This window comes from Lathyrus oleraceus, chromosome 5 (genome assembly GCF_024323335.1).
Source record: "Lathyrus oleraceus cultivar Zhongwan6 chromosome 5, CAAS_Psat_ZW6_1.0, whole genome shotgun sequence".
NCBI lineage: Eukaryota > Viridiplantae > Streptophyta > Magnoliopsida > Fabales > Fabaceae > Lathyrus > Lathyrus oleraceus.
This window is the reverse complement of record NC_066583.1, coordinates 325619261-325634124: the sequence shown is the minus strand read 5'-3', so window position 1 is coordinate 325634124 and position 14864 is coordinate 325619261. Positions and strand designations below refer to the sequence as shown.

Here is a 14864-nt window from a genome sequence, read left to right as displayed (position 1 = left end):
CACCCCAAGTCAGTTCACCGTATGACATATACATTGACATATTTTTGGTATTTTGGTTAGTAAATAAAGGAAAATGAAGTATGATACAATCAAATGTGCTTGGTGATCTCTCCTAATGCAAACCCAATGAATGAGGGATAAGGAGAATGCCAAGGTGTGATCCCATTGCTAATGCATGTGATGAGAATAATATGAGGGATCTTAGGGTCAAAATTGGGGTCTTACAGACCTTAACATGTCGTTGAAGTTTGTTCACATGCTATAGTCGAAGTATGCTAGGATTGTTAGCATGTTGAATTGAGATTGTTTGTTATGTTCAATTGTTTAAGTTAGCTTGTTCTCTAAGTTAACTTGTGTAATGAGTCTGTGTGTAAAAGTCCATTAGTTTAGTATGTTAGTTTTCTTATAAATAACATACTAGTCTCTCATCATTGCGTAATGCATATCCTAATTAGGGTGAAAAAGATTATTTGCTATTCTATAACACTTGTAATCTTCTTTCAAAGAAAAAATAAAGAATATCAGTTATAACCAATTTCATTGTATTCTTATTGTTTTCTTATTTCCTATCTTTGTGGGTTTTTTTTCCCGATTAAGAAACCAATTAGACTTTGTAATTCCGACATTGTTTTCACAGCAGAGTGGATCATTGATTTTCTAATATGTCTTCAAATTATTTTATTATTATAATGATTAAAAATTAAAAAACCTAAGCAATACATAAATCACCCTATGTTGTACATGCTTTTATTAAATATATGTATACGTTATATATAATGACGCATCTAATAGCATTTGCCAGCATGACACTTTTGTAAAAAAAATCATGAGTATGCGCGACTACTCCCCATGACAAATAAATTTTTTATTTATTTGAAACATGATAATTTAATATTTTTATTTAAAATGGTGATTATTTTAAAAAATTAATTAAAAAAAATGATTATTTAAAAAAAATTTCGGCATGCTATTATTTTCTAAGTTATTAAATTTTTGGTATTCATCTTCATTGTTATCAACATCATTATCATTTATCAGGACACTCTACCTCCTCACTCACCCAGTAACCCTTTATTGTTATTTTCCTCTTACTACTCTGAAAACAACCCCCAGAGCTAGAAAAAGCAAAACGATGTCGTATGTTCCTCCACACTTGAGAAACGCGAGCTCAACCGCGGTGGCTACAACCACCAGACCTTCAGCATCATCCGGAACCCTAGACCACCACCACCACAACACCAACCTCGCATTCTCTTCCTCGTACCCTCACTCCAACTCTTCTTCTCTAGCCAATGGTTCTCGTCGTACCTCTGCCGCACCTCCGCCATCTCGGATTGTCACCGTCCCTGACACTGTCTTCCCTAACTGGCAACCTTCTGAACGCGTTTCCCGCATGAACCCCGACCAGGTTCCGCTCCAATCTTCATTTCCCCTTTATCATCTCATTTCTTATTGTTTTTATATCCTCTGAACTGAATGAGCGTTTTCATTTCGAGGTTTTTGTTTCTGTTTCAAAATTTTCAATTCCTATATTTAGGGTTTTTCGTTCTAACTTATTATTTATTTTAGCTGATTTTAATTTCATTTGTGTCCTTAGTGTCACGGGTGATGCATTTTTTTACAAGACAGCGTTTTCTATATAGAGTATAGTTGTATTTGAATTGGGGTGGGGTTTAAGATGTTCACCAGGGCACGGTTGGGGAAATAGCTATTCAGTTCAAGAAGTTGAGTGTGAAGTTTCTGTTTAATTGGTATGCGAATATGATCATGGCAATGTGGTTCTTACCAGTGGATTAGTGGTGTATTTTTTACTACCTTGAATTTGGAAGTTTTCTATTGAAAGGTTTGGAATTGTGGGAAAGTATTGTATTATTTCGGATTTGCTACTTTGGCTGTAGGCTTCGTAATTGTAGTGAATAAGCAAGTTAGACTTAGATGTGATTTTTGGTTAAGATGGAAATCAATTGTGACTCCATTCAGACAGCTAGAGTCGCCACACTGCTAGGAACTTTACCGAACTACTACACCCCGGCCCAAGAGAAAACCCCACCACTGTGTTTGTAGGGATTCTAGTAAAAAACAGGATTATAGAAGTTACCATTTCTCTTTGGATGAAAAGTGAGATTTATAAAGTTGCGATGAGTTGGCTCAAACATTATGGTTTCCCAAGGACTGTTATAAATGTTTCTTCAACATCATGAGTTCTGATAATTTATTTCACTTGCACTTGATTCCAACAACCTCTCTATCTCTATTGGGGAGAGCTCTTTCTCTTTTGTTTTGGCCATCTCAATAGTCTCCCTTTTTTAGTTGGGGTACCTTTAGAGTTCTCGTTATATCATCTCCTCTTTATCAAAGTTAACTAGCTAGCTTGTATCTTTACATATTTGTATTAAAATATAATATCCTATTGTTTCAGTGAGTACATGTTCTTTCTCGTTATATAGCCACATAAAAAAATATTGGTTGCTGAATTATTGTGCTTGTTACATCCAGATTGAAGAGGTCCGCCTACGGCTTAATCTTGACGTTACTGTTTCATCTGACTCTACTGCCGCACCTGGACCTATAGAATCGTTTAATGATATGGTATTTAATTTTTCCAAGTATTTAATCATATTTATATTTCTTCTAGGTAATAATAAGCTAGAGCTAGTGTGAAAGAAAAAACCGAGCTACTATTTACATATGTGTGTAAAATTTGTGAATTTATTTGTACCAGTGTTTGCATCCAAGTATCATGAAGGATATTGCTTATCATGAATACACCAGGCCAACGTCTATCCAGGCACAGGCCATGCCAATTGCTCTCAGTGGAAGGGATCTTTTGGGTTGTGCAGAAACTGGTAGTGGGAAGACTGCAGCTTTCACCATTCCTATGTTACAGGTCTGAACTTTTTGTACATGCAGATGCAGGCTTTATTGGGCGTTTTGATGATATTTCTAATTACCATGTGGTGAAAAACAAACCAATTGTAAACAGCCATTTTTTTTCTTTCTGTGACTTAATTTTTTTCCTTTCTATTTTTATTAGCATTGCTTGGTCCAACCTCCAATTCGACGTGGAGATGGTCCCCTGGCATTAGTTTTGGCTCCTACTAGAGAACTTGCTCAACAAATAGAAAAGGAGGTAATATATGTAATTTTATGTTGATGAATTGTGAGTAGTTATGTGAGGCAGAATATTATTCATTTCTCCAATTCTAGATGGCAATTATCTTTGCAAGCTATAACTATATTTAGAGCTATCTTCAAACATTATTCATATACTTCCATTGACTTGCTTGTGGCATGGATTTTTTTTTTCTTCATTTTTTTGGGGTCAGATTTGGATTGTTTTATCAGTTAAAGGAAATGATTACCTACTGTCCTCTTATGACCCTTTCCTTATAATTTTTTATTTAGTGGATACAAATTTTCAAATCTATTTGTTGCCATCTTTTTTGATACCGAGCTTGTCTGTTCTCTGTCACCTGCCTATTTGGAATGTGTATTCTTAGTTCTTGCAAAATAATTTGACATGGGTATAGTATTCTTCCTTTATTACTTTGAATTATCTGTTTAGTTTTGTAATTGGTATATTTTCTCGTTACACCTGAAATGTGTATTCTTAGTTCTTACAAAAATAATTTATATGGGTGTAATATTCTTGCTTTATTACTTTGAATTATCTGTTTAATTTTGTAATTCATATATTTTCTTACTATGCCTGAAATTATGATTCACTCGAATGTATTTCATTCTATCTATTTTCCTCTTCTATGAATCATCCCTTTTGTCGTCATTCTTGTAAGTATCTTTGTGCTGTTTTGACTTTTGGCAGGTCCAAGCATTTAGCAGATCCCTCGAGTCATTAAAAACTGCCATAGTTGTTGGTGGAACTAACATTGAAAAGCAGGTATTTAAATGTAAAAATATTTTTCTCTCGTGGTCAAAAAACAATGATGGATATTCTTTTTATTTGTTGACATTACTATACTCTGTTAAATATGGTCAAAGAGCACCCATGATTAGGGCTGTTCACAGAACTGAAAAAAACTGAACTGCACTGAGAACTGAACTGTACCAATCTTAAAATCGAACCGTTAGCATAATTTTGAGAAGTAAACTGCTGCTTAAAACAAAATCAGTGAACTGAACTGTGCTACAAAGACAGTTCGGTGAGCGTAGTTAACTGAACTCCAAACATTTTTAAATGAATTTGTGTTTCAGTTTTATGGGTACACATTTATCATTTTTTACAGATTGTAAACATTAGTCAATATATTTAATTTTTTTGGACTAATTTATCCTACTTTGATTAGTGTGTATGGTGTATGTATATACTCATTGCCAAAACATGTACACGTCAAAAAGTAACTTCACAACAGAACAACAAACCTCTCCAATTTAGCTACTCTATTTTTGGAATATTTTAAAAGCAACTTAAACAAGACATTATGTCTTTCTTTCCCAATTTGCAAAAGACACTGGTAATCAGTATGTGACGAACTAGTCACTGGGCGTACTAAACCTATTGCAATTGTTTGTCCAGCCAGTTCTGTTATATTACTCTGAACCACAGTGCATTCAACCAAAAATAAGTTCGGATAAGTTCAAGCTAAATGAGTAACAGTTCAGTTCAGTTTGGTGTAGTTTTTAAAAGAACCCAACCATGAACAGCCCTACTCGTGATATAAGTATTGATATGTTAAATATTTTTAAGCTATTGTAAATCTAAGATGCTTTTTTTTTTGGCTGCCCTGGACATGGGTGTGCTAAACCTTTTGTAATTGTTTGCTCAGCCAGTTCGGTTCTCCCGCTTGGACATTGGCGTACTAACATTTTGGAAAAATCTGTGTTTTTTAGTTTCACAGAGCTAGTTCTCCCGCTAGGCTGATACACGTTTTATATGTTAAGCCTAGTTTGGAAGCAGATGCTGAGCACTGCTCAATATTATTTTAACCAAGTCAAATTTTGGACACAAGATTTTATGTATGCTTTCTTTCCGGTAACATGATTTTGTGTATGAATTCTTTCTGGTCTCTATGGCAGAGGTCTGAACTAAGAGCAGGAGTTGAAATAGCAGTCGCCACCCCTGGAAGATTCATTGACCACTTACAACAAGGCAACACTTCTCTCTCTAGAATTTCTTATGTTGTTCTAGACGAGGCAGATAGAATGCTTGATATGGGGTTTGAACCACAAATAAGGGAGGTTAGTGTTGTAGTTACTCTCGTGTGTGAGGTTTTCCTTTATTTTGAAGACAATTATATTCCTAATTTACGTTAAATAATGCCACTTCATTGTATTGTTTATGTTTCCCCTTAGTGTTGTAGTTACTCTCGTGTGTGAGGTTTTCCTTTATTTTGAAGACAACTATATTCCGAATTTACGATAAAGAATGCCACTTCTTTGTATTGTTTATGTTTTCCCTTACAATGGTTCCAAATTCAGTTGTTTCCATGTCACTCCTTTTCCCTTCACTTCACCAATTAACATCTTTGAACTTGGAACTGAAACTTATAATGGTCTAACAAGATATTTTGGTTATGATTTATGAGCATCTTACTTGAAGAATTTTTATAGCAACAAAAATGTTCTCACCATTTCCAAAGCAAAATCCAGCAATAAAAATTTCGCCTCTTCTCTAGATAGAAGTTTCATTTTCATTTTAAGGTTCAAGCTTTAATAAGTTTCATCGTCTTATTATGCACCTCTTATGAATTGAATTTTTATGACCTAAGCTAATAGCCCGATTTAGAAAATCTATGTTTTAGTATTGCATCTATATCTCATGTAGAGGGGGAATAAATAACATTTGATTTTTCTGCAATAAATTATTCTTGTGTTAGATTAATAGAATAGATGTCCGGCCTTGATTATTGAAGACAATATATATATTTTTAATATCATCCTCAGATCATGAGAAGTCTACCTGAGAAGCATCAAACACTGCTGTTTAGTGCAACGATGCCTGTGGAGATCGAAGCATTAGCAAAGGTCAGTTTGCCTTTGTTCTTGGCTCCTGAGTTTTTCAAAGTCATTATTTTATCCTTTAAACCATGTTAAAATAATGCAGGCGGTGGTAGGTATTCTTATATTGTGAAATCACTTTGTGAGTATAGGAATATAATTCTAGCATTCATAATTTGCTTTCCACAAATCAGCAGTCTTGCTGCTTGATCATTGTTAAAGAGTCCCTTATTGAAAAAATATAGTCTCAATATGTCTATAAGCGGGGGGCAATCATCACCTTACATGCCAATTTTGAAAGATTGAGTTAGACATTCTAAGATGATATCAGGGCCTAATTTTCTGGCCATATTTTTCTTCTCTATGATAAAATGATATATCCCAAAAAATTTCCTTTTGAAATTCTTTTTTCATCAATATTTTTCTTTAAAATCGTTTGTTGAAAGATTCATTCAATTTTGTTCATTGGTCATCTTTTGAAATTTCAGGAGTACTTAGCTAACCCAGTTCAAGTTAAGGTGGGAAAAGTGAGCAGCCCAACAACTAATGTTTCACAAACTCTTGTAAAGGTGTCTGAAAGTGAGAAGGTAATTATAGTTATCTAACAAATGAAATATTTTTGTTATGAGGTGGGTTAAATGTTATCAATTTGGTTTCAAGTTTCCTTGAGTATTTGCAGCTATCACCAGTTTTGAAAGATTGTTTTTAGATTTTCTGGGGTTCTTGTTTTCATTCCCCTTGTTTCTCGAGCAAGTGTTATTTTGCTGAATGTATGCTATTTGACACGAGACAACATTTGCACATAAATTTAATTATGTGGAGTGAAAGCAACGTGGGATGGGAAAATTTAGAGATAATGAAGGATACAAATGAACGTAATGATGAGAGAAAGAGGATAAATTATTTATTTATTTTCATATTTATGCCTTGTTTTTCAATGTACATGTAATTCTTCTCTTCATTTTTATTGTTTTTAGTTTACCTCTATCAATCTTTTGGTTTCTGGTCTAAAATCTTATCACATTCTTGTAGATTGACCGACTCCTAGATTTGCTTGTAGAAGAGGCATCACAAGCTGAAAAGTGTGGTCATCCATTTCCATTGACTATTGTGTTTGTTGAGAGAAAGGTAAGCTTTGATATGTTTCCATGCTATGTATAGTACTTTATACCTTTGTCTTATCATTTATATGTATTATACATGCCAGAGGTCAAAAGTGGGTAGTTTGATATGGGGTCTGATAAGAAAAAAGAGCAAGGTTTGGGCCAGTTGATTCAAAATGTGGGAACATGACCAGGTTTGGAAGGTCTACCAATGGAGGCGTAATAACAAATAGAAGTGATGAGCTGGCTAGTGAGAGAGGGAATAACACATCATTAGGCAGTTATAAGGAATAAGGGAGAGCGGGGAAAGTATCATGATAGTATTCTGTTTTAAAGAGATAGAAGTTCACCAAGAGTATTCTAGGTAGGGAAAGCCAACGAGGCTTGGGCTGGTAGAGTCTTCTATCAGAGTTGCCTTTCTTTTAGTGTATTTCTCTGTTTCCATCAATATTACATAGAGCTATTATGCTATTTTCTGTTTTGAATACCCCAGGGTCGAAGTTGAAGTAGGTTATTATTTTTGCCGAAAAAAGTATTTGAGTAGTTTGTCTGATAATTGATCTTTCCAGGCTTCTCCTTTAATTTTTTATGTGCATGTAGACAAGGTGCGATGAAGTGGCTGAAGCATTGGTTGCTCAAGGATTATCTGCAGTTTCTCTGCATGGTGGTCGCAGTCAGAATGAAAGAGAGGCTGCATTACAAAATTTTCGGAGCAGCTCCACCAGCATTTTGGTAATCTCCTCTACACTGCTAGAACACAATACTTTCAGTACATCAATGGTCTTCCTTTCACTTTTCATCTATTGCAAGTTCTTAGTTATCTGCAATATTTTGTCATCACTCATCTCAAGAGTGAAGCCAGGTGTGGTTTGTCAAAATACAATGAAACCAGCTTTGGCTTGTTGTATTCACTTTGTTTTTGCATCAAATATGGAAAATAAGTTTATGTATAAGCTCAAATGATTGTTATAACTTGAATTTTCTATTCACGCCGTTCATCAATTTACTAAACTCGTTAAAGTACCATGTTATCTGTCTGTATGATAGTTGTCAGTACTGTTGGCGAGAGTTTATTGGGCTGGGATAGTTACAAGAAATATGACATGTTTCCTGTAAATAGGAGGAAGGGTTGAGAGGAAGAGGCATCTTATAATCTGAGAGTGATTTAGACTATTAGGTTACGGAGGAGCAGACCGTGGAAGTTCTTCAAGAATGCTTGTTTTTTTTGGCTGAATCCTTGAAACAGTAATACTCACAACTCCATGATCTGTGCTCTGGTACTAGTTGCTAGAAACCATGTATTTAATTAGAAAAAGGGAAAATATCACCTGAATACATCTTAATGTGCAGAACTTCTATGGTCTGTTCCGCCATCCACCAAAGCCCAAAGGCACCAAATATCTCTCAAATAACTAGATGCCTATATCTCTCAACCAACCTTCCTTTTATTTATAGGTGACGTGCCTTATTTCTCCTAACATTCCCAACCCTTACTAACTGCTACAAGTGACACTATATTATCTGCATGCCTCACATGGACCTTTGAATTAAGGTATTTCATGTTGTGTTTTTCTTTTTGCTTCAGGAAATTCTACCTAAAAGTTTGGATTCTTCGCAATTTTTCCATAACTACAGTAAATAAATTTCTGGATTTTTATCTGTTAATCATATTAATTAGTGATACTGTATCACGAAGGTTGCCACTGATGTTGCATCACGGGGCTTGGATGTCACAGGAGTGTCACACGTCATCAATCTTGACCTTCCAAAGGTATTTCTGCAATTCTACTCCAAGCAAAAGCTACTTAGTTAATGGAGTTTTATCTGTACTCCACAAGGAAATTATTATCTGGAAAATTAGTTAGATTATCTGCAGTTAGTGGACTTTCATTCTGCCACTGCTTGTTGGCATCTCATTAGCCTAGCATTTTCCTGTCAATTTAAATTTCCTTGACAACTGCATACCTGAAGCTTCAGTTATGGCTACCTCAATTATAGACCACAGAAGATTATATACACCGGATTGGAAGGACAGGGCGTGCAGGATCAACTGGCATAGCCACTTCGTTTTACACTGATCGTGACATGGTACTTATTATCCTCTTTTTCTAGAAGGACAAAAAATTGGACTGTGCTTTTTCTCTTGGTTTAGGCATTAATATGGTTCTTTTCTTTAGTTCCTTGTGACAAATATAAGGAAAGCAATAGCTGATGCTGAATCTGGGAATGCTGTGGCATTTGCTACTGGAAAGGTACTGTTTCTCTTCTGCTGGGAAATTCATGGTCCATGTAGTCTATCCTTAGATATAGGGTGAATTATAAAGGAGTAAACTTTCAATATGATTCATTCTTAATTTTTTACTAATTTTTTGATGAAAAACCAAAAATGGACAACTAGTTTTTTAGAAATCTGGTGTTTGTAGTTTTAATTGATTGGGTTTGTCTTGGTTTTATTAGACAGTAAATGACCTAGATTAGTATTATAAACAGGTGTTAAGATTTGTGTGCCGGGTGCTCAATTTCCCCCAAACACTTTCATATTCGGTTTTGCATCTAACTCTACCATTGGATTCTAGGTTGCCAGAAGGAAGGAGAAAGAAGCAGCAGCTGCACACAAGGAAGCAAATATTGCTTCATCTAGACACCTTGGATTAGGAGCTGCATCAATTAACATCGAAGATAAGTACAGATTCATGATTGCTGCCTCAAACAGTAGAGGAGAAGGCGCAGCAGATAGTGCATGGGATGATTGATGAAGTTTCTGATGCCTCCCATACATTTGATCTATAGGTATGTTGTTTGGCAGATACTGGAGATGGACAAGTTAAGTTTGCATGCCTACGTACTGTTTCACACGTTGTAGCTAGCAAACTGGTAACCGGTAGCTTCCTAGACACAATTTGTAGAATCAGTCATGTTTGTAGGTAATGGATCTCATGTAATCATAGAAACGGAAGTTTGTGTTGCGGTGAATCTTTTAGTTGTAGAGTTAGGTTTTGGTGTAGTAATTTTTTCTTTCAATTTTATCATTTATTTAAACTAGGTTATTTTTGTTTCTTCATATTTACCATTCACCTGACTAATTTTTCTAATAATCACAAAAATTGGAAGATCAATTATTTTTATGAAGTGTACTTTATAATGTATCAAAGCTAAATGTCAAGTTACACTATAGCCATATAAGCTATTTGAATCTTCATATTAATGTCGCAAGCTAATTCATACCTATCTAACTAAATGGTTGGGTATGTTTTCATAACACCCTCCCACTTTTCCGTCCATATTTGTGCAACAGTACATAAGAAAATCATTAGTGATTGTAATTTGAATGCAAACTGTCATCTTCCAATACATCCTCGCCTGTCCATGTCTTGCAAGCCCTTTCAACCTTGACTGCTTCATTCTCCACGACAATTTTATACTTGCTTTTAAAAGTCTACGGTAGTTTATTAACTACACAGAAAATGTAATAACGGCGACTATTTTGTTATAATGACTAAGTGGGGTCCTAAACTGCCCAGAACAAATAGGAAGCTAACCTACTCATAACTAACAGGTTGAAGCACCAAGGTGCTGCCCCATCCTTCAGCTGCACTCCTTATAACTAGGAAGAAGGTTTAGTCTCAACAAACTCTCCACGTTACCCTTTTATTGAGTTTCACCCTGTTTACTACTTTTACTAGTCCTAGAGTAAATTCTCCACACGATGGCTTTATCTGATCCAACGTGAGTCAAAGGCCCAGTCTAATCAGTGCTAACACTACCTCTTCTGAAAGAAATTATTTAATGCACCCTATACACATCACGCGAAAATAGTAAAATGTTCTCTAATTTTCGGAGATCTATCTCTGACATTCCACATAGACCATTATGAGTGGTGCCCTATAAATTGAATTTTTTTTAATACTGAAGATGCATCTCTAGTAGATACTATGAATGCATTTCCAGAGCGTTTACACACTGAAGATGCATCTCTAGTAGATACTATGAATGCATTTCCAGAGCGTTTACACACCAGTAGCAAAAGCAGACACCAAAAATATGTAATTTAATAAAATAAAATTAATATTCATAAAATAAAATAAGCATTACATAGATGATTTTAACATAAAATGTAACATTACACTTCAATATCCAGGTGAACGCTTCAACATCTTCACAATATTTTCGATCAATCTTGAAATTGTCGCTTTCAACTCGAGCGGATTTTTTTTTTCGAAACGGAAAAATTTGTTCCACATAGCCCTTACACTTGCACCCGTCTTGAGCTCAAAGTTGTTGAACTCAATCTTCCCTATATTGTCAATCAACGGTAAACGGTACCCGAGCTTCACAATTCTATGATTGTCTCTGTAAGGTATGAGATTGTGAATTTCGTATTTAATATCTGCAAGAGATGTGTACTCGTTGAACTTAAACTTTTGCCTGAGAGTCGTGCTAGAGAAGTAGACATTTACGACATACCTGTTGATGTTTATTTGTGACATTTGAGACATTTTCAGTTTGTGTGAAATAAAAAACATGAGCACCTTAATTTATAGAAGTTCTAGGAAAATGTGGACCATTCAAAATCTGACATGCTGATTTCAAAAATATATCTTCGGTTCTGCACCCTATTATCTTATTTCGGAGATGCAACTCCAAAACCTCTCCTGAACATGCTGAAAACAAAACTTTTGAAAATAGAACTTAATTGAAGACATTTCTGGACAAATGAACAAATGTTACGGGAAAGATAGAAAATGTATTAAAATATTAAGAAATTGATTATATTACACTTCATTAATATTGAGACACAATTATATACACTTATTTGTCCGGCTAAACAGGAAATTAAAACGAATCGAAACATTTGTCGCTGACTAAATCTGTGAGCGACACCCCTTTTGACTTTTGTGCATTTGATTATCTTTCAATGTTGTTCAATTTCTCGAACTCTTGCATCCTTTCCATAAAATGGTCCGACCAAGTCTCAACTTTTGGTGTTGAATGAACCGTCCACTCCGATGATGTAAGTGGTATAGGGCATCCCGATTTTAAGTAAACTTGAACAAAATACCTTGATTTTGAAAGTCATCCAATACACATAATACGATCATTTGTATTTTGAGGTGGGGCAGAACACAATGGAATAAATATTTCTGAAAAACAGTATCGTGTCAGATCAACACCCTATATCATACGCACATTGTTATGAGGTGACACATTTCAGGGAATCATATTCATTTTGCCTCCGGTGCCGGTCCACTAAGGCAAGGAACAAAAGATTCATAAACTTCATTGAGTTTTCTTTCTTTCCATACAACTGTGTGTATGATTCTTTATGACTCCTCAACTCTTGGATAAGTTGATGGAGGACAAGTGTATGATTATCATCTCCTTTATCGAGTAAAACCGAAATAGTTAGATAACCATAATTACAGTCATCCTAAACATTGACGATCTACTCGATGTATTTGTGCATAAACACCGACATCTTGTCAATGAATGAAATCTTTGGTGGACGTGGTTTGCTAATGTGATCTCCTTTAAAAACACTTTTTTTTTGAGATTTTGTAGTTGGTGAGTTTGGAAAAACTTTGTCAACATATTCAAAATACGAAGAAGACCACACCGTTAAATTGTCACTCAGTGTATGCTTGAGCTTCTTTGGAGCACCTTTTGTTTTTACCAATTGAGAGGGTGGTTTCAAGTCGGTGGTTTCTAGATAAGGGACACTCACATTTTCTTGAGCCGGTGTCGCCTCGTTTAAAATTCTGGAAAAGAGGTTTGCATTTCCCGCTTCTTTCGCACGTCATTGTCACAAAAACACATTTTCTATCCAAACCATTATTGGACCTTTCGCTAACCACATCAAATCCCAGTTTGGAGGTCTCCGTTCGAATCCATTTTGATCACGAGATTCAAACTCTTGCCCATTTTTAAATTGGTTATCAACATCTACCACCTTCACAACAACACCTTTGACATTCGAGACACAACTTGTTTGGGGAAAATATCGGATGCACCATATCTAATGAAAATAATTACCACAGAATAGTAAATAAGCGCTACTGCTGTAAACAGAGCTGGAAAATGAACACAAACTGATACCGACAATACATTTTCGAAAAAGTTCATACTCGTTCCGAGATACATTTTCGAAAAAAACGCTAATTTTTTCAGACATAAAACAAGATTAATGTGTGCAATTAGGCTTGAAATAAATGATCTTCATTTGAAATTCCAACTTCTATTGCTCCCTTTGATGTGATAAACCACAATATTGGAGATTTGGAGTGAAAATGATGATTGAGAATGGAAGAGTTTTTGGTGAGAGTTTGTAATGGAAAATAAGTATGGTTGTGGGATAATGAATGTCTGTCTTTATCAAATTATTCTAGAGATGCATCTCCGGAAATATCTGACGTGCAAAGGTGACAACAAATTTTAAAATTCCACCATAAACTTCCAAAGATGCATCTCTGGAATTTCCATTGGGTTGATCAATTATTAATATATTCTTAAAAATTTCAGAGATACATCTTCGATATTAAAAAAACACAATTTATCGGACGCCATTCAGAATTGACTACGTTGAGTATATATTGGGTGCGTACGGAGATATATCTTCGGAAACATACGAACATTTTAGTATTTTTGTGTGGTGTGTAAGTAACATATAGAATACATTAAGAAATTCCCTTTGGAAATCAAGTCTTGATAGTGATTGTGTCCTCCCAAGTTGTTTCATCAGCTAGCTTCCCTTACCACTGCAAAATATGCCCACCTACGCCTTGATAGTATGACTAGATGCAAAAGTGTCAACTACATCACCCTCTAAGCACTTTAATAAGGCATCATCCTCTTGTTAATCTCCTACCTTTTATTCAACAATAAAACATGGAAATCCAGATGAACCCTCGACCCTCAGGTATCTTCAATCTATATGCCACTGCACCTAGCCTCTCAAAGATGGTATAGGGTCCATAATAATTGGTTGCTAACTTCACATTGATCCTTGATATGACAGACTGTTGCCTATGAGCACGAAGCTTGACAAACACCCACTCCTTAATTTCAAAACTCTTTTCACGCCTCATTTTGTTTGCCTGAACTTTCATCCTTTCTTGAGCTTGTTGCAGATGTGTTCTCAACTGGTGAGTAACATCATCCTTATCAGTTAATTCCCTATGCAATGCCTCAACTCTAGTTTTACCTTGAACCCATTGCGCAATAACTGGATGCTTTCTACCTTACACAATTTCAAAATTTCAAAAGGTGTTTGAGTTGCAATCCATCACCAAACTATCTTCATAAAATAAAACTCCCTGTTTGTACACAAACCCAAGGCGAGCTGACAAATCTTCCTTCAATTTTTCAATAATTTTTCTTACTTGTTTATTGACGTGCTCTCTCCCTCTGCCGGATGGTAAGCCATAATGCTCTTGAAAATCCTCCTCAAGCCTCCACATCAAATTATCTACGTCTTCTTGTTGAACATCAATTAACACCTTAGGAACTACTTCCTCGTGCTCCTGCTCCTCTAAAGACCAAAATATCCCTTCTTAATTTCTCTTCTCCTTTCTCATAATACAATTCAAAGTCAGAAACTGACCTTGTTCCCCCTACTCCTTTTATTGTGACACATTTATTCCTACTCCAAAAATTCAAGGTTTGTTTGGTCTAATTAACTATGGTGTCCAAAAGAGTTCTTAGCTAGGGAAATACCATTAAAGGTACCCCAAAGTTTGGCAAAGAGGGTTGAAATTTTCTAATTGGTATAGTATATGAAAAAAAACCTAAACTAAAACTATAATGCAAATG

The 14864-nt window shown here is 35.3% G+C and overlaps 1 protein-coding gene across 2 annotated transcripts; it reads left to right on the top strand.

Moving 5' to 3' along the window:
• The first annotated feature begins 1004 nt into the window (after window positions 1-1004).
• LOC127084375 (DEAD-box ATP-dependent RNA helicase 20) lies at window positions 1005-10119 on the top strand. 2 transcript variants are annotated; one of them, XM_051024808.1, is made up of 14 exons: window positions 1005-1408; window positions 2497-2589; window positions 2723-2887; window positions 3035-3130; window positions 3824-3898; window positions 5035-5196; window positions 5902-5982; window positions 6444-6542; window positions 6988-7083; window positions 7659-7790; window positions 8755-8829; window positions 9057-9146; window positions 9236-9310; window positions 9635-10119. In XM_051024808.1, the coding sequence occupies exons 1-14, from the start codon at window positions 1133-1135 to the stop codon at window positions 9809-9811; spliced, it is 1692 nt and encodes a 563-aa protein (XP_050880765.1). In that variant the 5' UTR covers window positions 1005-1132; the 3' UTR covers window positions 9812-10119. The 2 variants fall into 2 exon arrangements, 1 of the variants encoding a protein (XP_050880765.1); XR_007788689.1 differs by lacking the exon at window positions 9635-10119 and having other exon boundaries at window positions 9036-9146; window positions 9236-9312.
• The last annotated feature ends 4745 nt before the right edge of the window (window positions 10120-14864 follow it).